This window comes from Rutidosis leptorrhynchoides, chromosome 3, assembly GCF_046630445.1.
Source record: "Rutidosis leptorrhynchoides isolate AG116_Rl617_1_P2 chromosome 3, CSIRO_AGI_Rlap_v1, whole genome shotgun sequence".
Classification (NCBI taxonomy): Eukaryota; Viridiplantae; Streptophyta; class Magnoliopsida; order Asterales; family Asteraceae; genus Rutidosis; species Rutidosis leptorrhynchoides.
In genome coordinates, this window is record NC_092335.1 from 623,483,594 (window position 1) to 623,508,256 (window position 24,663).

At 34.8% G+C, this 24,663-nt stretch overlaps 1 protein-coding gene across 1 annotated transcript in view; it reads left to right on the forward strand.

Moving 5' to 3' along the window:
* The first annotated feature begins 2,042 nt into the window (after nt 1–2,042).
* Nucleotides 2,043–24,663, forward strand: part of LOC139902306 (uncharacterized) — a 31,108-nt gene continuing 8,487 nt past the window's right edge. Inside the window, exons 1-2 of the mRNA XM_071884946.1 lie at nt 2,043–2,069; nt 2,166–2,201. Of these exons, the coding sequence (XP_071741047.1) occupies nt 2,043–2,069; nt 2,166–2,201 (63 nt within the window). The remainder of the gene's footprint in view (nt 2,070–2,165; nt 2,202–24,663) is intronic.

Consider the following 24,663-nt stretch of genomic DNA (forward strand, 5'->3'; position numbering starts at 1 on the left):
CATCATCATGTGCCATTTACACAGCTCTTACATTCTATCTAATCTCTAAACATATCAAGAAAATATTTTGATGACTCGGTCTTTTCCAGGATAATCTGGTAATTTGACAAATCAAAATTGTGCCATTACCATTTCTTTCTAAGAGCATTAACTATGTTCATTTCAAATCTCATACCTACGAATTTCGGATCATTGCTCGCTTGACTCGAGGACGGGAAGAGGAAACGAAAGAACAAAGCCCAGAAATAGAAATTGGGGTAAAAATCGCAGCAATTAGGAGAGAGCATTAACTGTGGATGACAATGATTATAGAAGACAGAAGCAGGAACATCGAAGTATAAGGGAAGATATGAAACCCAACAACCACCCAGAAATTTCAAACCGTGTATATCAATACGTATTGCAACGTAAGACACGGGAAAATTAAAAACATTATAATTCCAAGGAAATAATAGAAGTGAATAGATTCTTCTGGCGGCAGATGAAAGAGAAGAATGAAAGATATGAAAGTTAGAAGTATAACAAGAATCAGAACGGGATGGAGCATTTTAAAGAATACTTTAAGGTATGAATTGAGGGAGAAAGGATAGAAGATGTGAGATATGGAAATAAGGAAGGGAAGAAGGTGGATTTATAGTGAAATATCTGACAGAGAAATCGAAACAGATTGCCGCATTAAATCAAAGAAGATCCTGATCGCCGAAGAACCAAATCTTATTACGTAAAATTTTCTTTAAATCCCTTAAATCCCGGAAATCAATAGTAACTACATCATCGGTTGAAACGAATATATTTATTTACTCATTTCACTCTTTTGTGATAGCTTCACTCGTACGCTTCACATGATCGAATCATTTTATCTAATATCTCTTCATAATGATAAAACTCCATTATTACCTCATATTCATCATGAAAACATTCCTATTGTTATCCATGATGACCTCTATCAAATTTTGAGGACGAAATTTCTTTAACGGGTAGGTACTGTAATGACCCAGAAATTTCCGATCAAATTTAAACCTTAATCTTTATATGTTTCCGACACGATAAGCAAAATCTGTAATGTTGAGTCTAGAAAGTTTGAAATCTATATTCGAATAATCAGTTACCCTTTAACCATCCCTGACGATTCACTATGTCTTATTGATAAAAGATAATTGATTGAATAGGAGCTGCTTTACTATTAATATTGGCATATGTGTGATATTTATTACTGTATCTCATTTTGTTTATATTATCTATTATATTATATTTTCCTGTTAACTTTTGGATATCCGTGAACTGAATTATCAAATTGAATGTTACTGTGTTCAAGTGTATATCAAAATATCTATTTTTTTACACACCATTATCATTCTATAAATATATACGCGAGCATATGATACACCATTGCCACCCTTATCCCTTATGTTTCTATTCGATCACCATGATGACCACTCTTAGTATCTCAATCAAACCGTCACCTCACTCCATCGTGGTCACCACTCAACACCCACAGCCACCATGGAACCACTAATATAAGTATTGTCCAAGAACCAAACCCACCACCATCGGATAGCATGAACAACCACCACAGGAACCATATATGAACCTTGTTCCTGTTTACTTCAAGCAACCTTTCAGCAACTTGTTTAACCAACACCAAACCATCTCCGTAAACCTTTCATCTCTTTTTCTATCTTTTCTTTTCAGACATGAACAACCTGACAACCACAACTAACCACAATATATCTCGCTAGTTTTGGTTCTCGTAAATTATCACCTCCATAACTTTATCACCCACAACTATTTCCCACCATCTGCGTAAACTTGAACCACCCTTGTGGCCACCAAGTGCCACCGTTGCAGTCACCATTCTCCACCACACAACCTCCATACATCTCTCCCTCATCCCTCTTTCTCCCTCTACAATCATCCTCACCATACCATCACACATTTTTCCTGTTCTCGCTGCTATGTTGGCCGACAAACCCACATTCCACTCTCACTAGTTTCTATCTGTGCAAACCATTTTCATTGTTTTTATTTAGCCACTTTCAACAATGAATACCTCATCAACCCTATCGTGTGTACAGTTAACCGTTTTGTAATTTTGCTTCATTTTAAAAACCCCAAACAACCGTCACCTCTCGATCTCTGTCTTGTTTCACGTTAATCTGCTACAGCTCCTGATCTTGATTGCTGCAACTCGATATCTTTCTGTATGCTTTAATAATAAACCAAGAAACCCTTTATTGACTTATGTAGTGGATTAGTTAGTGGGTCTAATTAATCAAACTATTAAATTGGTTCCTTTCAATCTATGTGGGCCGTAAATATATTGATTAATTTGGATGGTTTATCCTATTTTACTATATTAAACGCATGATAATGATATTTGGGATAGTGGAATGATGAGAGGTGTGGGGGCTGCTATGTTCGAGCTAATCAGAAATTAAAAAAAAAAGAAACGAATCCCCTTAAAGTAATACAATCGGGTTATTTTGTATTTTTTGTTTTGGACCGAGGTTCTTATTTTGCTTGGGCCATTGTGAACCCGTTTTTACAAATGGGCCGAATTATTAGCGAGTATCACAAGGAAATATCACAAGGAAATCAATGTTGTGGCCATAACCTGGTTTCTATTCTTTTTATTGATACATTAGATGATGGTATATGATATTAATATGATCATGAGGGTTACGATGTTATAATGGTTATGGTGATAATGATCACAAGTATGATATTGGTAACCGTGAATGATAACCTTAATATAGGTGATGTTAACAAGATAATGACAATATAAAGGTGACGATACACTAAGAAGATGATATAGGTTAGATGATGATGGTTGTTAAATGTCCCTGGTTGATCCAGTTTAGAAGAAGAAACAAGCGAAAGGGAAAACTGATAGGATCGGGTTAAATGAGTTAAAATCCTAATTATTTTCAAAAAGGAAAGTATTAGACAGAGTAGCTGGTTTGGTATAGTAGCGAGTTAGCAGGACGTCGCGGGTTCAAACCCGGACTTGGGCATTTTTTTAATGGCTACTTCTTGAGGTAGTAATTTTACTCTAATAAATATTATTATTATCATTATTATTAATATTATTACTAACACAAATATGGTTAAGTTTATGACAAATATCTATTAGTATTTTTGAAAATTATCAATATTATTATTATTAAAACTATTATTATTATTATTATTAGTATTATTAAAATTATTATTAAAAATATCATCAATACTATTATTAGTATCATTTTTATTAAAAACTATCATTTATATTAAAAGTATCATCATTACTATTATTATTATCATTATTAGAAAGATTATTATATCAAAATTTATTATTATTACTATCATTATTATTATTTTGAAATTAATATTATTATTTTTATATTATCAATATTATTATCATAATAACTATTACTATTGTTATTGTAAAATAAAACAACTTTTAGCTATTATTATTATCAATATTATTTTGTCAAATAACTATTAGTTATATAAAGCCATATTTACTACCTATAACATAACTATATTAATATTTTAAAAATAAATATTAATAAATGCAACTTATTAGGGTTTTTAATGAAACACTTAATTAAAGATAACAATTATATTACTATTAATATGTAAATTCGTTCGATTACAATTATATGTGTTGATAAATATATATAAATGATATAGGTTCGTGAATCCAAGGCCAACCATATACTTGATCAATGATGTTATATGTATTTTTACTACAAAATACAGTGTGGTGAGTATATAGTCCCCTTTTTAAACTCTAAATATTTTGGGATGAGAATACATGCATTTTATGATTTACGTTATGGACACAAGTGATCAAAAATAAATTCTATGTTGAGTTGTACCATGACATATTTCTTTATACTTGGTAGCTAATATTTACATGAGGAATGTAAACGCGAATCCTGTTGATAGATCTATCGGGCCTGACAACCCCAATTGGGCTGGACGACCAGTTTTCAACGGTTGCACAGTACTTCGTTTCTGTATACTACACTTGGTACAGTGTAGTGGTTATTTAAGAATATGCTGCGATGATTTAAATGTTAAGTATGGTTACCAAGTGCTCAACTACTTTTCATACACTTGCGATTGTACTATGTTTATCTATATGAAATCTTGTGGTCCATAGTTATAACGCTGCTAGCATCAAACCTATATATCTCACCAACTTTATGTTGACGTTTTAAAGCATGTTATTCTCAGGTACGAATTAAGTCTTCCGCTGTGCATTAGCTCATATTAAAGATATTATTTGGAGTCGATCATCGCAATGGGACCAACTGTTGAAGACTTCGTCCGGGTGGATTAGGACCGGTCCTTTCAAAAGCTAAGTCCTAGGTACGTAGGACCCTTTGAAATCACCGAAAGAATTGGAATAGTTGCTTATCGATTAAAGCTACCGCAAGAACTTAGTAGTGTTCACAACATATTTCACGTGTCAAATTTGAAGAAATGTTTAGCTGAAGAGGATGTCATAATTCCTCTTGACGAAATACGAATCAATGATAAACTCCATTTTATCGAAGAACCTGTTGAAATCATGGACCGTGAGGTCAAACAATTAAAACAAAGCAAAATACCGATAGTTAGGGTTCGTTGGAACGCTAGACGAGGACCCGAGTTTACTTGGGAACGTGAAGATCAAATGAAGCAAAAGTATCCACATTTGTTCACTGATATCGCTCATGAAACAGGTACTAATCAAAATTTCGGGACGAAATTTTCTTTAACGGGGAGGTACTGTGATGACCCGGAAAATTTCGACTAATTTAAACCAATTCTCTATACGATTTATTATTTTGACACGTTAAACAAAGTCTGTTAGATTGAGTCTCAAAATTTTAGAACTGTTTCATATATACAATTACCTTTGATTACTCTCGACGATTCATGAACAATTATATGTATGTATATATATATATTTATATATGTACAAGTAAAAATGACTTTCCTACAGTAAAACCCTATTTGCTACAGTAAAAATTACTTTGCTACAGTAAAACACTATTTGCTACAGTAAACACTATTTGCTACAGTGAAACCGTATTTTGCTACAGTGCTACAGTGAAAACTATCATTTTAACAAATAACCCTTTTGTACATTATATATACTTATTACATATACTAGGATTATATTAATATTTAATATAACAAACAAATGATATTTCATAAATAAAACACTAATTGCATATATATATATATATATATATATATATATATATATATATATATATATATATATATATATATATATATATATATATATATATATATATATAACTAAATATATATAAATATTAATCATTACAAATCTATATACACAAAATCAATATATATAGAATATAATTTAAGATATAATAAGTATACGTTTTAAAATGGAATTTAGTATAAATTCTATATAACTATAAACATATAAATAATACATATTAATAAATGAAATTTTGTGATTTATGTGATGACCCGGAAAATTTCGACTAATTTAAACCAATTCTCTATACGATTTATTATTTTGACACGTTAAACAAAGTCTGTTAGATTGAGTTTCAAAATTTTAGAACTGTTTCATATATACAATTACCTTTGATTACTCTCGACGATTCATGAACAATGATATGTATGTATATATATATATATATATATATGTACAAGTAAAAATGACTTTTCTACAGTAAAACCCTATTTGCTACAGTAAAAATTACTTTGCTAAAGTAAAACACTATTTGCTACAGTAAAACACTATTTGCTACAGTGAAACCGTATTTTGCTACAGTGCTACAGTGAAAACACCTTGCTGCAGTGATTTGCTACAGTAAAACACTATTTGCTACAGTAAAATACTATTTGTTACAGTAAAACACTATTTGCTACAGTAAAACACTATTTGCTACAGTGCTATTGCTACAGTAAACCTATTTGATGTCGATGAACTAGCAAACAAAAACAGAAAAGGCGGCCATGCGATCGCATGGCAAAAACACTGAAAACTCATGCGATCGCATGAGCTACAGTAAATCGAAAAGTACTATAAAAGGTCCGTTTTGCTCGACGAATATTTCATAAATTTTCTTCTGTAATTTATTTTTATTTATATTATAATTATAATTTTAAATTTAAGTTTAATAATAATAAGGTATATACGAGAGTGTTTTAATTCGGGTTTCAAACCGCTTTAAGCTAAGGAAGTATTGGGTATTGTTCGGGGTATTGTTCTTGAATCCAAGGCCAACCATACAGTCGTCTACCATCATTACGTCTACGTAATTTACCTAAAATATTGAATCGCAATATTGAACTGTGAGTTATAGTCTCCCTTTTTAAATGCTTTAAATATTTTTGTGCTGAGAATACATGCAATTTATTTTAAACGCAATATGACACAAGTACATACTAAATTCTACACTGAGTTAAACCGAAAATCCCTTAGCTTTGGTAACTAGTAGCTGCCAGTACATAGGATATGGACTGGTGGGCGCGAATAATTGTATATGGATCCATAGGGCTTGACATCCCTGTCCGAGCTAGAGCGCTAGCCTTTTAACAGACGTATGTTATTTGAGTTTAAGACGCGTTGGTTTGCGTGTATTAAAATGAATGGGGTAATTATCACTATAGCGTTAAGTTTAGTTACCAGGGTGCTCTGTTACGTAGAATCTATTGATAAACTTTTGATGAAATCTTGTGGTCTATCTTTATATATGTTTATGACTCGAGCAATTAAACCTATAACTCACCAACATTCGTGTTGACTTTTTAGCATGTTTTATTCTCAGGTCCTTAGAATGCTTCCGCTGTGATGTGCTTGTTGCCTGCATGGAGTCTCTCATGCTTTGTACAAAGTTTATTGCATTCAAAATAATACTGCGTTGTGTAATAAATTATTGGACTGTGATGTCAACCTGTAAATTAAAGACTTATGTATTTCGGGGTTTTGCTTATACCAAAGCACTCGCCCACATGTTTATAACTTTCTATGTTTAGAAAGTCACTTATTTTAATGAATGCAATATTTTATCAAAACGTATCATATAGAGGTCAAAACCTCACTGTGGAATCAATGATTAACGTGCAGCGTCAATAGCGATTTTGACGGGTCGTTACAATTTACATTATATGTATTAATAGATATACAATTGTTATAGGTTAGTGAATCCAAAGGCCAACCCTGCATTGTTCAATGTCATCATATGTATTTTTACTACAAAATACAGTATAGTGAGTTTCATTTGCTCCCTTTTTAAATGCTTTTACAATATATATTTTTAAGACTGAGAATACATGCGCTGCTTTTATAAATGTTTTACGAAATAGACACAAGTACTTGAAACTACATTGTATGGTTGGATTACTATACCGAATATCGCCCTTCAAGTCTGGTAACCTAAGAATTAGGAAAATGGCCCCTAATTGACGCGAATCCTAAAGATAGATCTATGGGCCTAACAAACCCCATTCTGGAATTTGGAATGCTTTAGTACTTCGATTTAAATGGTGATTGCGATTGCCAATATTATGGCATACTCTGCGAGTATGCGGGGGATATTCTATATGCATTATGTTAATGTCGGTTACCAGGTGTTCATCATACGAATGGATTTTATACACTTGCGAGTGTAATGATATTTATGAAAAATGAGGATCTTGTGGTCTATTATATAATTGGAAATGATTGATTATGATAAACTAATGAACTCACCAATATTTTGGTTGACACTTTAAAGCATGTTTATTCTCAGGTATGAAAGAAATCTTTCGCTGTGTATTTGCTCATTTTAAAGATATTACTTGGAGTCATTCATGACATATTTCAAAAGACGTTGCATTCGAGTCGTTGAGTTCATCAAGAATATTATTAAGTCACTTATAGTTGGATATATTATGAAATGGTATGCACGCCGTCAACTTTCGATGTGATGAAAGTTTGTCTTTTAAAAACGAATGCAATGTTTGTAAAATGTATCATATAGAGGTCAAATACCTCGCGATGTAATCATATGTTATTGTATTCGTTCTTATGGATTAGGAAGGGTCTCGACATACAGCTCCGATACTTTCCATCATCTTATCAAAAGCCCCGAATGGAGATTCCAAAGATAGGCTTGAACTAGTCTGACCCGAACCCTCTGATATAGATTTATTACTGATGGTCTTGTTGAATTTAGAATCGACGTAGGTGAAATCAAATGAACCTTGGAACCTCCATAAAAATATAGAAAATGCGATTTTTTGCGGAACCGATTTAACTTCAACCTTAGTAGAAGAAGAGCCAATAAGTGAAGAATTATTTTGAGGAACGTGATTTATCATTCAAACCCTTAAACATGGCTTTTGACCAATCAAAGAGGGTTTAATGGAGTGAAATTATATTTTATTGTTGAATAAGCAAGTAATTGGAATTTCTTTAACTTTAGGCAATTTTAAAGCCAATATTTGTAACGAGACATATGGAGTATATACGTGCGGCATATGATACAATATAATAAAATATGTTACATAAGATATAATATGATACAATATAATATAATACGACAAATATGATACAATATACTTTAATATAATATAATATAATACGATATAATATGATATGATATAATATAATATAATATAATATAATATAATATAATATAATATAATATAATATAATATAATATAATATAATATGATATATAACATAATATTATATAATATAAAGTAACATGACGTGACGTAACGTAATGTAATGTAATGTAATATAACATGATATAATATAATATAATACAGAGTATTATAATATAATGATATCGCTCAAATTATACATATATTACATCGCGATATCGGTTCTTTATTGTCGTTTATTTGAGGAAATGTGAAGACTTTGGTGATTAGTTAAGATAAAATGATGAATATAGCTCCAAAGGTCTTTGGGTTGATGTTTTGATTGTTTCTTGCTAAGTATTGGTTATATTTGAGCTTAAAGTATGTTTGGACGTGAGAAATTGAAGTTTTACTGAGTCTGGAGTGGATCCCGACCGCAATAGGTGGAGTCCCGGCCGTAATACATTGACAGAACTTGAAAGAATAGAAAAACACTGAATCACTTTCGCGATATGTTGATCACGGTCACGATGTTGATGATTGATCCCGGTTGCGATGGCTCGATTGCGGTCGCGATGCGGGCCTGGTCAGATGATTTTTTGAGCACTTATAAATAGTCGAGGTTTTAAACCCTAAAAGGGGGGGGGGGGGATGCAGTTTTCCAGCTACGAATTGAAGATTTCTTTGAAGACCTAAACTCTACCATTGAAGATTTGCTCATTCTTTACTTCTATTCAATTAATCATTACATTCGGTACTTGTTTTTATCATCAGTTTATCATTGTAATCATGATTACTCTTAGTTTTTATCGTTTATTTGTTTCTTGCTACTTTAATATGCTAGGCTAAATCAATTTAGTGTTTGCTTGAATGTGAAACTATGAATATTGGATTGTTCTATCATTTGAATTTAATGTTTTGTGATTGAATTTAATTGTGGTTGATTAAAGATCCACTCTTATGCATGTTCTATGTTCTTAATTCAATTACATAGATTGTTAATCGTTTAATGTGAGTTAAATTCGAGATCAATTTGTACTTTAACACTTAGGTGATCTAGACAATTAGAGAAGTGATTTCAAGTGATTGTGTCATTGATTTAATTGGTAATTGAAAGGCTTGTGTGACACCGCTGATTTTTTTTTAATACGTGGCGGAAGCATAATATTAATTTAATACGATATCCACATTAACTATTGTTAATACAACCTGTGTCACGTGTCATTACAAAATACTTGTTTATACAGAGAAAGACATATTTACAAAAAGATTATTGTTTTCATAAAGCAAGACAACATCAGAGTTGACTCCTGTCAAACATAACATCTTCATGCCCGTCTTCTCCCCAAAAGCATAAACTACAAAAGCTAATAACCTGCAGGGAAGAGAGGGAGGGGAATTAGCACGAAGCTAAGTGAGTAAGACTAACTACAGGCCATAGCATACATAAGTGTTATACTAATCATGTCACATAGTCTAACACACAAACATCACCCAGTAGTGCAGTCTACAGAGACTCCGGCGGTTCGGCCAAACCATTAACCTCCAGTTGATCGGGCTGGGGTTTACCGGAAGTTCCTCCTACATACCGTGCTGCATAAATCATCCACACGCGACGTACGCGTCATTCAAACATATACTACACGGATGCAAATAGGCTACCACATGAGGAACCCAACCCGCAGGTTGATCTCTCCTATCGAATTAGGCTACCACAAGATAGGGACGCACTGGGCTCCAGCAGACAAGCATCAACTAACATGCAGTCATCACAAGGTACTAACTAATCACAACAATAAGTATATCTAACAAGCATGGCAATCATAATATAACATGCTACAATATACTATATTCTCCAGTTAGTCCCACTCACCAAATACCAGCAAACGAGAAGGTATTCAGCTATCTTGTAGCGACCCGACCAAATCGTCATTGACGGCGCCGACTACTTAGGTCCCGTTACGTGGTCGTAGTCCCTATATGAGACTCGTTTGACCAAAATTATGTCGCGTTCATTTGAAACGTACCATGCTTACAAGGTTTAGTTTACAAAACCGTTCGACGACAAGTTTAAGTTTACAAGGGTATAAGTATAAATGAAATAACTTGCGACATAATTAGTTTAAAAACACAGTTGCTATAAATAGCGTAAGTATGTAAACAAAAGTTTGAATCCAAAGGTGTTATCACTAGCGTATGTATGTATGTATCTTGACTCCAAGCAAGTAATCAGAGTGTATGCATGTATGCTTGACCCCAAGCAAGTATGAGTGTACGCGGAAGCATGTATCAAATAGCCAAGTATGAACCTGAGAAACATATAGAAAACTGTCAACGAAAAACGTTGGTGAAATCATAGGTGTTGTAATAAACGTTGTTTTTGAACCACAAGATTTAGTATTCCCATAGTTGATTATCAAAATCGTTTGCATTCCAAAAGTATTGTTCGCGAGCACCCAATTATCAAGACTTAACATTCCTTCCATTGTATACCCCATCACTTAGTGCTAGAACAAACACTGATTCTCGAAAATATATTTCATCCGTAGACGGTAGCGAACCGTCAAAGATGAGGGTTGTCAACCCATATGGCCATATAACATAAGTTCTCGCTTACACCCGGCAAGTGTAACTAATGATAATCGAATTGAGGATTTTTGTTCTAACTCGCTGTGGAATGTTTGTTTCCTTGTACTTGTGTTCAAAGTATAAAAGTATGTAGTATAAAATTGTATATGTTTCTCATCCCATAATTTAAAGGTATAAAAGTTGTTGAAAGATGGGACTATGATCTCACCTCGAGTGCACGAGTATAAAAGTACTTCACAAAGTAACGTATGCATGATAGTTGCTTAGCCTTGACCTAAACAAATAAGTTGTATCAATTAACCGGTTACGACACAAGGTCGGGTGAAATGTGTTCAATTAGTCCTATGGCTCGTTACGACTCGAATAGTATAGCATGTGAATCACGTTGTCAAGTTTCATGCAAGAATCAAGTATAAAAGCATGTTAGAACGATTGTATAAAAGTTTGGTTAAGTTTGACTAAAAGTCAAACTTGGTCAAAGTCAACGAAAAAGTCAACACGTTCGGGTTCGGTCCCGAACTATTTTTCTGAGGTTTTTATTCATATATAAGCATATTAGAACAAGTTTCATGTGAATCGGAGGTCGGTAGCTAGTCAAACATTTCGCGTGAAATGTGACAAAGTGAGCAGAATCTGGCCAGGCGATTCTGCGCGCCGCGCGGGGATGTGGCGCGCCGCGCCACTACCTGGCCAGAGAATTCTGGTCAGTTTTTCCAAGTGTGCACGAACCAAAACCTTTTCCAACCCAATTCTTGACCCGCAAACACTTATAATGCTTATCATATATCGTCGAAAAGGTATTTTGACGAGGAATACAACTAACCATATATCATCAATCAAAAACATCATTTACAATAACCGAAAACTCGTCAATTGATCAAGAAAGGTTTATTTTCAAAGTTTCAAGTTCGTAAAACGTATTTTATGATTCGGGAATCCAATTTACACATACGATATGCCGTTTTGAAGGTAATGAAGCATACATTACAACTAATCACTAACAATTAACATTCCATGGCATTCAAGCATCAAAAGTTCATGTCAAGAACTATCAAACCCTAGTCAAACATCACAAAATCAATATTCATGTTTTTGAAGTTTTCTTAATCAACCTACGCATCAAAACGAAGCTAGTGATACTAGTAACACAATTAAAACATGAACTTTAACAATTTAACAACATTAACTCATCCAAAATCAAGGATTAAGCACACCCATTTCAAGTTCATGCTAGTTACTCCAAAAACAACAAATCGAGCAAACCCAAACATATATTCATGTTAGACTTGAGCCATAGACACTAACTAACACCATTTCAAATCAAAAACACGAATTTAGAGAAATCTAGAGTTTTAGAAATGTTACCCAAACGAGATGAAGTTGGTATCAAATTGTAGAGGATGAAGAGAGGATTCCAAATATGTAATTTGTTTTGAAGTTTGCTTCCAATCCCGAATTTAGATGATGATTCTATGAAGTTGGGGTTTGTGTGTGTTCTTGCTAGAGAGAAAGAGAGAGAGATGGAGGGATTGAATGGTGGTGAAATGGGTTGACTAGTTGACCTAGTCAACTAGTTTGCCCATTTGGCAACTCCGGTCCCTCGAGTTTCAAAGCGGGTGCGGGATTTAACCAAACGAATATTTTTATAACGCTCGAGTAAACGGGTGATGTCAAAATTAAATAGCGGAAATATAATGAACGTTACTCACGGAAACTATTAATTTAAATACGAAAGATTATGTTTTTTTTTTAAAAAAAAAAGACGGTGTTAAAATTAAATTTAACGGAAAAACGCGGGATGTTACATTATCCACACCTCAAAAGAAATTTCGTCCCGAAATTTAGTTGGAAGTAGTAGTTGTTGAATCTTACTCGAGATCTTGCGTTGTAAATTCTACGAATAAGTGAAGGTACGTCCTTGAGTATTTCCACGAATTTTGACGGTCGGGATCATATGTTGTTTTAAGGTTTGGCTTCCATGACTCATGGTTTCAACCGGTCCTCCTAGGAAGTGAGGTTTATCGTCGATAGTGAGTTCATCAAAGGAGATAACAAGTTCTCGTTTCGCAAAACACGTCTTTGAGTTGATACATCGAATGTAGGATAAACGGAGACTCAAAATGAGTCGAAAAATCTAAACGGCTAGCGACGGGTCCAAAACACCCCAAGAATTTAAAGGATCAAAATATCGCGGATTTAGCTTCCTACGTTTTCCCGAAACGGATTGCACCTTTCCAAGGTGCGACTCTTAACGTGACGCGGTTTCCCACGTGGAATTTGAAATGTTTACGTCTAAATCGGCGTAGCTCTTGGTGGTTACGAGTCGCGTAGGGTTTTACCTGAATATGAATAAATTTTCTCGGTTGCTCATAAATAACCGCGGCCCCGGTGAATTGATCATCGTTTACTTGGTTCGACAAAGGAGAATAACGTTTCCGGTCACATGTGGTTTCAAAAGGAGTGACGTTAAAACTCGAATGAAAATCATTGTAGTACGAGGATTCGGTTAAAGGAAAATACTTTTCTCAAGTAAATTTGAAGTTGGTAATACAAATTCGTATTACGGTTTCCAAGGTTTGAATCATATGTTTGCTTGGTCCGTCGGTTTGTGGATGATACGCGGTACTCATGTCTAAACGCGGTCCCGAGGCTTTTTGTAAGGTACTCCAAAATCTAGAAGTGAAACGAGGATCTCGATCCGAAACGAGGTACATCTCTTTAAGGTATATTTGAACAAGTTTGTTAGAACGTGAAAACGTTTGTTGGAACAAGTTTCTGTTTCTCAAGAATTTCGCGCCGCGGAAGGTTTATCGGTTTCCAAAAACGTTCGTCGGGGCAAGTTCTTATCGGGTTTTGAAAACGATTGTTAGGACTATCCACCCTCGCGGCGAATACTTGTATGACGTGAAGAGTCGCTCTCCATTAAGAATTTAGAATAAGGACCTCCTGAACCGGAAGTACGAGGGTGATGCAAGAGAAGTTCCCGCCCCGATGTGAGCATAACGAGTAAATCGTAATTAGTCAATAAGACTGTGCGAGGACGAGATAGTATACACGTGTAACATACGGTTGAAGTCGAGAGGAATCGGTAATTCATTCGGAAGCATAAGTATAGTTTCGACAAAAGTCGAAGGGGTGTCCCCGGTATGGTTGTTATCAATATTCTCGGAGTTTTCGGATGTCCAAACATGAAAAGGTGAAGTCATGTACATGGCACATGGTGGTGTTTAGGTTGATCGAGTCTAACCACCATCACGCGTCACTAGAACTTTGGTATGTCTTACCGTAATATAACCACGTTGATCGAGTGTCGTTATATTACGCTAACTCATACCTCCATTCCCACATCACTCTATAGATTCAAGTTCGTGTCATCGCGAAAATCTAAAATGAACAAAATGTAACGACGTCTCAAACGTGACTCGTATTAAATCGAAATAGTTTCTACAACTCTAAAGAAGCGTTTCCCCGCGGGAAGTGTATAAATGATTTGTTAACGTCAAATCGGTTCGATTCAAACAATAATGTATTTAGGTATGAAAAGAGTAACGAGTCATGATAACGAGTAGCACGCAACCGTAGTGATAAATGTTGATGACGATACTCACCTAGAGTAGTGATGGTAGTAACACCAAAAAGTAGATAGTAAGAAACACCAGTGGGAAACCGACAGTAAGTTGAAACGGTGGCAAATAACAATCCGGGAGACAGAGTTCCTGAACAAGTGTGACTAATGAAGTCGTCGTCATCCATACGTGTATGAATCATGAATTTACGTGTGTTACCAAAAAGTGGCGGAATACGAGTTCGTATGATGAAGGTTGGGTACCATTAAAAAGTTTGCCTAAGAATGATTCAAGTATAATGCACAAGTAGTCAAGTAAGTGCTATCTATAGCAAATGTATGTCAGAATGCAAATGCTAACTATCCGGTTGTAGTCTAGACTCACTAATGCGTCCTAACGACTCTGTTAGACACACTAATGCACGTCCTAGTTCCCTACAACCAACGCTCTGATACCATCTGTAGCGACCCGACCAAATCGTCATTGACGGCGCCGACTACTTAGGTCCCGTTACGTGGTCGTAGTCCCTATATGAGACTCGTTTGACCAAAATTATGTCGCGTTCATTTGAAACGTACCATGCTTACAAGGTTTAGTTTACAAAACCGTTCGACGACAAGTTTAAGTTTACAAGGGTATAAGTATAAATGAAATAACTTGCGACATAATTAGTTTAAAAACACAGTTGCTATAAATAGCGTAAGTATGTAAACAAAAGTTTGAATCCAAAGGTGTTATCACTAGCGTATGTATGTATGTATCTTGACTCCAAGCAAGTAATCAGAGTGTATGCATGTATGCTTGACCCCAAGCAAGTATGAGTGTACGCGGAAGCATGTATCAAATAGCCAAGTATGAACCTGAGAAACATATAGAAAACTGTCAACGAAAAACGTTGGTGAAATCATAGGTGTTGTAATAAACGTTGTTTTTGAACCACAAGATTTAGTATTCCCATAGTTGATTATCAAAATCGTTTGCATTCCAAAAGTATTGTTCGCGAGCACCCAATTATCAAGACTTAACATTCCTTCCATTGTATACCCCATCACTTAGTGCTAGAACAAACACTGATTCTCGAAAATATATTTCATCCGTAGACGGTAGCGAACCGTCAAAGATGAGGGTTGTCAACCCATATGGCCATATAACATAAGTTCTCGCTTACACCCGGCAAGTGTAACTAATGATAATCGAATTGAGGATTTTTGTTCTAACTCGCTGTGGAATGTTTGTTTCCTTGTACTTGTGTTCAAAGTATAAAAGTATGTAGTATAAAATTGTATATGTTTCTCATCCCATAATTTAAAGGTATAAAAGTTGTTGAAAGATGGGACTATGATCTCACCTCGAGTGCACGAGTATAAAAGTACTTCACAAAGTAACGTATGCATGATAGTTGCTTAGCCTTGACCTAAACAAATAAGTTGTATCAATTAACCGGTTACGACACAAGGTCGGGTGAAATGTGTTCAATTAGTCCTATGGCTCGTTACGACTCGAATAGTATAGCATGTGAATCACGTTGTCAAGTTTCATGCAAGAATCAAGTATAAAAGCATGTTAGAACGATTGTATAAAAGTTTGGTTAAGTTTGACTAAAAGTCAAACTTGGTCAAAGTCAACGAAAAAGTCAACACGTTCGGGTTCGGTCCCGAACTATTTTTCTGAGGTTTTTATTCATATATAAGCATATTAGAACAAGTTTCATGTGAATCGGAGGTCGGTAGCTAGTCAAACATTTCGCGTGAAATGTGACAAAGTGAGCAGAATCTGGCCAGGCGATTCTGCGCGCCGCGCGGGGATGTGGCGCGCCGCGCCACTACCTGGCCAGAGAATTCTGGTCAGTTTTTCCAAGTGTGCACGAACCAAAACCTTTTCCAACCCAATTCTTGACCCGCAAACACTTATAATGCTTATCATATATCGTCGAAAAGGTATTTTGACGAGGAATACAACTAACCATATATCATCAATCAAAAACATCATTTACAATAACCGAAAACTCGTCAATTGATCAAGAAAGGTTTATTTTCAAAGTTTCAAGTTCGTAAAACGTATTTTATGATTCGGGAATCCAATTTACACATACGATATGCCGTTTTGAAGGTAATGAAGCATACATTACAACTAATCACTAACAATTAACATTCCATGGCATTCAAGCATCAAAAGTTCATGTCAAGAACTATCAAACCCTAGTCAAACATCACAAAATCAATATTCATGTTTTTGAAGTTTTCTTAATCAACCTACGCATCAAAACGAAGCTAGTGATACTAGTAACACAATTAAAACATGAACTTTAACAATTTAACAACATTAACTCATCCAAAATCAAGGATTAAGCACACCCATTTCAAGTTCATGCTAGTTACTCCAAAAACAACAAATCGAGCAAACCCAAACATATATTCATGTTAGACTTGAGCCATAGACACTAACTAACACCATTACAAATCAAAAACACGAATTTAGAGAAATCTAGAGTTTTAGAAATGTTACCCAAACGAGATGAAGTTGGTATCAAATTGTAGAGGATGAAGAGAGGATTCCAAATATGTAATTTGTTTTGAAGTTTGCTTCCAATCCCGAATTTAGATGATGATTCTATGAAGTTGGGGTTTGTGTGTGTTCTTGCTAGAGAGAAAGAGAGAGAGATGGAGGGATTGAATGGTGGTGAAATGGGTTGACTAGTTGACCTAGTCAACTAGTTTGCCCATTTGGCAACTCCGGTCCCTCGAGTTTCAAAGCGGGTGCGGGATTTAACCAAACGAATATTTTTATAACGCTCGAGTAAACGGGTGATGTCAAAATTAAATAGCGGAAATATAATGAACGTTACTCACGGAAACTATTAATTTAAATACGAAAGATTATGTTTTTTTTTTTAAAAAAAAAGACGGTGTTAAAATTAAATTTAACGGAAAAACGCGGGATGTTACATATCTAATCACTGAACCTTCTCTTTCTCCTTTTCTCCTGAGAAAACATATACACAAGTTAGTTTCTGTCCGTTAACACCAAATAACACAATATAAAAATTTTTGTCAGAAAAACTGTCCGCTAAAATTTTTCTCCTTAATTATGCACTTTCAAAATTTACATCAAAATACAAACGGGCAGCATAACGGCTAAAACTCAACACTTTGGTAAAATATTCTGCCCTGGACACTCAGTCGGTCGACTGACAATGACATTCGGTCGACTGTCTACACAATCGGTCGACTGACCCTCTCAGTCGGTCGTCTCACTTGGTATATCATCAATCGGCCGAAGGTAAATCTCAGTCGATCGGTTGTCATCGTCAATCGGTCGGTTCACCCTCGGTCGGTCGACCGTCGACCGACAGTCGGCCAACTGTGTTCATCTTCTTCAGAAGCTGAACACAAGTTACGGACTTCAAGCTAAAATCGCCAAAACTCGATCTAGAGCTCATTTTCGACACCAAAAATTACCACAACTCAATCACTACATGTTATAGACTATAAACCCACAAAGTTTGGACTATAACAACATCAAATTCATGGGTTTTGACACAAAATCAAGCTTTTTACAAAACTTACACAAAACTATGAATTTAACCACGAATTGAACACAAAAACACATGTTTCTTACCTTGTTAGAATCAGTAGACAAAAAAGAACACGATTCCAAGAACAATTTGAGCTCAAGAACTAGTTTTAGCAATTAGGGTTTCAAAGGGGAAGAATTTAGGTACGGGGTAATATTTGGGAAGGGTCTGGAAAGTGCAAGAAATGCACTGCATAAGGCATCAAAAGTGGGTTAAAATCCCACACTGTGTGGCACACGGGTATTTATCAGTTATCTAATATCTTTCGTACATCATTTGGTAACCCAAACGAAGTCCAAATTAAATAAACAAACCTGTTCTGTGACCCTTGTCACAAACTGGTCCTAACCACATTATTATTTAATAGTAAATATTAAATAAAAATAAAAGCACATAGTAACACAATACTAACTTAAGGGCACATTAGTAATCTTACATCTAGGCCCACTTGAGGATGTTACAAATCTACCCCCTTAAGAAGATTCCGACCTCGGAATCTGGTCAAGGTCAAACAACTGGGGATAGCGCGCCCTCATTAACTCCTCGGTTTCCCAGGTCAAGTTGGAACCTAAACTATGTCGCCATTCCACTAACACCATTGGAATCTGTTTCTTTCTTAACTTGGTGACTTTCTTGTCTACTATCTTAATCGTCTCTTCCACTAATTTCTTAGTCAAATCAACTTTCAAGTCTTTCAATGGAAGAATCTGACTTTCATCGTCTACTTTACACTTTCTTAAATAACACACATTGAACGTGTTGTGAATTCCTGCTAACTCTGAAGGAAGATCTAAGACTACCTTTTGATCGTTCAAAATCTCTATGATCGGAAATGGCCCAATATACCTCGGAGCTAGTTTACCACGTTTGCCAAATCTGATCACCCCTTTCCACGGTGATACCTTCAAGTATACACGATCACCTACATGAAATGTTACCGGACGTCTGCGCGGATCAGCATATACCTTTTGTCGATCTCTAGCTGCCTTTAATTTCTCACGTGCAATTTCAACTTTTTCTGCAGTTATCTGAACAATCTCGGGACCTGCAAATTGTTTCTCGCCTGCTTCTAACCAACACGTAGGAGTTCTGCATTTTCGACCATATAACATTTCATACGGTGGCATTCCGATACTCGAATGATATGAATTGTTGTAAGCAAACTCTATCAATGGAAGATGCGAATCCCAAGAACCACCATACTCTAAGACACATGCTCTCAACATGTCTTCTAATGTTTGAATCGTTTGTTCACTCTGACCGTCTGTTTGTGGATGATATGCTGTACTAAGATTCACACGCGTACCCAGATTCTGTTGTAAATTGTTCCAGAAGTTAGATACAAACCTAGTATCCCTGTAGGAAACTATTGACAACGGTACACCATGTCGACTAACGATTTCTTTCAAGTACAACTCTGCCAAATCACTCAATGAAGCTGTTTCACGAGTAGCTAAAAAGTGAGCACTCTTTGTTAAACGATCCACAATCACCCAGATCATGTCGTGTCCTTTCTGGGTTCGGGGTAACTTGGTTACAAAATCCGTCGTTATATGATCCCACTTCCACTGAGGAATTTCTAACTGTCTTAGAGATCCATACGGTTTCTGATGTTCTGCCTTAACTTACGCACAAATATGACATTTTTCAACAAAATTTGCAACATCTGTCTTCATTGTCAGCCACCAATACAATGTTTTCAAGTCTCTATACATCTTTGTACTACCTGGATGCACTGATAATCTCGATTTATGCGCTTCAGTAAGGATTAAATCTCTCAAATCTCCAAGCATAGGCACCCAAATTCGGTCTTTATAGGTCTTTAATCCTCTAGAGTCATTGCATAGGTCAAATTTTCTTTTAGTCACTTGTTCAGTCTTTAGATTTTCGTCATTCAAAGCTACTAACTGTACGGTTTTCAATCGATCAATCAAGTCTGAAACTATCTCAATTCTCATAAATCTAACATTTTTGACTGTCTTCTTGCGACTCAGAGCATCTGCGACCACATTTGCTTTACCCGGATGGTATTTAATCTCACAGTCATAGTCTTTAATCAATTCTAAACATCGACGTTGATGCATATTTAATTCTTTCTGCGAAAAGATATATTGAAGACTCTTATGATCTGTATAGATTTCACAATGTGTACCATACAAATAATGTCTCCAAAGCTTCAAAGCAAACACAACTGCAGTTAACTCTAAATCGTGAGTAGGGTAGTTTCGTTCATGATTCTTCAACTGTCGTGAAGCATACGCTATAACTTTATTTCTCTGCATCAAAACACAACCCAGACCTGCACATGACGCATCGCAGTAAACCACAAAATCTTCTGTTCCCTCTGGTAAAGCTAAAACCGGCGCTTGACATAACAACTGCTTAAGGGTCTGAAAAGCCTTTTCTTGTTCATCAGTCCATCGAAAGGCTACATCTTTTCTGGTTAACTTATTTAATGGACCTGCTATTTTAGAAAAGTCTTTGATAAACCGGCGGTAATAACCTGCTAAACCCAGAAAACTCTTAATTTCTGTCGGCGTTTTCGGTGAGTTCCAATTCATTACGGCCTCTATCTTAGACTGATCTACTTTAATACCCTGTTCACAAATCACATGACCCAGAAAATGTACTTCCCGCAACTAAAATTCACACTTAGAAAACTTACCGTACAACTGTTCCTGTTTCAAAAGTTCTAACATCAACCTCAGATGCGTAGCATGATCTTTCTCAGTTTTCGAATATATCAAGATATCATCTATGAAGACAATCACAAACTTGTCAAGATACTGACGACACACCCTGTTCATTAAATCCATAAACACTGCTGGCGCGTTTGTTAACCCGAATGGCATAACTAAAAATTCATAATGACCATATCTAGTTCTAAACGCTGTTTTCGGTATATCACTCTCTGCAACACGTACCTGGTGATACCCTGAACGTAAATCAATCTTTGAAAAGTAGGAAGCACCCTGTAACTGATCAAATAAGTCATCTATTCTTGGTAACGGATACTTATTCTTGATTGTTCTCTTGTTTAAATCACGATAATCTATACACATACGAAGCGACCCATCTTTCTTTTTCACAAACAACACAGGAGCACCCCACGGTGAAGAACTTGGTCGGATAAACCCCTTATCTAACAGTTCCTGAATCTGAGACATCATTTCTCGGATTTCTGACGGAGCTAATCTGTAAGGAGCTTTTGCAACTGGTGTAGCACCTGGAACCAAATCAATTTTATACTCTACTTCACGTACTGGAGGTAATCCTGGTAAATCATCTGGAAATACTTCTGGAAATCCTGACACAACGGGAATATCGGTCATGTAGTGACCCGAACTTTTCCATGTTTATATATATTAATTGAGATTGATATTTACATGATTAAATGTTTCCAACATGTTAAGCAATCAAACTTGTTAAGACTTGATTAATTGAAATATGTTTCAAATAGACAATTGACCACCCAAGTTGACCGGTGATTCACGAACGTTAAAACTTGTAAAAACTATATGATGACATATATATGGATATATATATAGTTAACACGATACTATGATAATTAAACATATCATTAAGTATATTAACAATGAACTACATATGTAAAAACAAGACTACTAACTTAATGATTTTTAAACGAGACATATATGTAACGATTATCGTTGTAAAGACATTTAATGTATATATATCATATTAAGAGATATTCATACATGATAATATCATGATAATATAATAATTTAAAATCTCATTTGATATTATAAACATTGGGTTAACAACATTTAACAAGATCGTTAACCTAAAGGTTTCAAAACAACACTTACATGTAACGACTAACGATGACTTAACGACTCAGTTAAAATGTATATACATGTAGTGTTTTAATATGTATTTATACACTTTTGAAAGACTTCAATACACTTATCAAAATACTTCTACTTAACAAAAATGCTTACAATTACATCCTCGTTCAGTTTCATCAACAATTCTACTCGTATGCACCCGTATTCGTACTCGTACAATACACAGCTTTTAGATGTATGTACTATTGATATATACACTCCAATGATCAGCTCTTAGCAGCCCATGTGAGTCACCTAACACATGTGGGAACCATCATTTGGCAACTAGCATGAAATATCTCATAAAATTACAAAAATATGAGTAATCATTCATGACTTATTTACATGAAAACAAAATTACATATCCTTTATATCTAATCCATACACCAACGACCAAAAACACCTACAAACACTTTCATTCTTCAATTTTCTTCATCTAATTGATCTCTCTCAAGTTCTATCTTCAAGTTCTAAGTGTTCTTCATATATTCTACAAGTTCTAGTTACATAAAATCAAGAATACTTTCAAGTTTGCTAGCTCACTTCCAATCTTGTAAGGTGATCATCCAACCTCAAGAAATCTTTGTTTCTTACAGTAGGTTATCATTCTAATACAAGGTAATAATCATATTCAAACTTTGGTTCAATTTCTATAACTATAACAATCTTATTTCAAGTGATGATCTTACTTGAACTTGTTTTCGTGTCATGATTCTGCTTCAAGAACTTCGAGCCATCCAAGGATCCGTTGAAGCTAGATCCATTTTTCTCTTTTCCAATAGGTTTATCCAAGGAACTTAAGGTAGTAATGATGTTCATAACATCATTCGATTCATATATATAAAGCTATCTTATTCGAAGATTTAAACTTGTAATCACTAGAACATAGTTTAGTTAATTCTAAACTTGTTCGCAAATAAAAGTTAATCCTTCTAACTTGACTTTTAAAATCAACTAAACACATGTTCTATATCTATATGATATGCTAACTTAATGATTTAAAACCTGGAAACACGAAAAACACCGTAAAACCGGATTTACGCCGTCGTAGTAACACCGCGGGCTGTTTTGGGTTAGTTAATTAAAAACTATGATAAACTTTGATTTAAAAGTGGTTATTCTGAGAAAATGATTTTTATTATGAACATGAAACTATATCCAAAAATTATGGTTAAAATCAAAGTGGAAGTATGTTTTCTAAAATGGTCATCTAGACGTCGTTCTTTCGACTGAAATGACTACCTTTACAAAAATGACTTGTAACTTACTTTTTTGACTATAAACCTATACTTTTTCTATTTAGATTCATAAAATACAGTTCAATATGAAACCATAGCAATTTGATTCACTAAAACGGATTTAAAATGAAAAAGTTATGGGTAAAACAAGATTGGATAATCTTTCTCATTTTAGCTACGTGAAAATTGGTAACAAATCTATTCCAACCATAACTTAATCAACTTGTATTGTATATTATGTAATCTTGAGATACCATAGACACGTATACAATGTTTCGACCTATCATGTCGACACATCTATATATATTTCGGAACAACCATAGACACTCTATATGTGAATGTTGGAGTTAGCTATACAGGGTTGAGGTTGATTCCAAAATATATATAGTTTGAGTTGTGATCAATACTGAGATACGTATACACTGGGTCGTGGATTGATTCAAGATAATATTTATCGATTTATTTATGTACATCTAACTGTGGACAACTAGTTGTAGGTTACTAACGAGGACAGCTGACTTAATAAACTTAAAACATCAAAATATATTAAAAGTGTTGTAAATATATTTTGAACATACTTTGATATATATGTATATATTGTTATAGGTTCGTGAATCAACCAGTGGCCAAGTCTTACTTCCCGACGAAGTAAAAATCTGTGAAAGTGAGTTATAGTCCCACTTTTAAAATCTAATATTTTTGGGATGAGAATACATGCAGGTTTTATAAATGATTTACAAAATAGACACAAGTACGTGAAACTACATTCTATGGTTGAATTATTAAATCGAATATGCCCCTTTTTATTTAGTCTGGTAATCTAAGAATTAGGGAACAGACACCCTAATTGACGCGAATCCTAAAGATAGATCTATTGGGCCTAACAAACCCCATCCAAAGTACCGGATGCTTTAGTACTTTGAAATTTATATCATATCCGAAGGGTGTCCCGGAATGATGGGGATATTCTTATCTATGCATCTTGTTAATGTCGGTTACCAGGTGTTCACCATATGAATGATTTTTATCTCTATGTATGGGATGTGTATTGAAATATGAAATCTTGTGGTCTATTATTATGATTTGATATATATAGGTTAAACCTATAACTCACCAACATTTTTGTTGACGATTTAAGCATGTTTATTCTCAGGTGATTATTAAGAGCTTCCGCTGTCGCATACTTAAATAAGGATGAGATTTGGAGTCCATGCTTGTATGATATTGTGTAAAAACTGCATTCAAGAAACTTATTTTGTTGT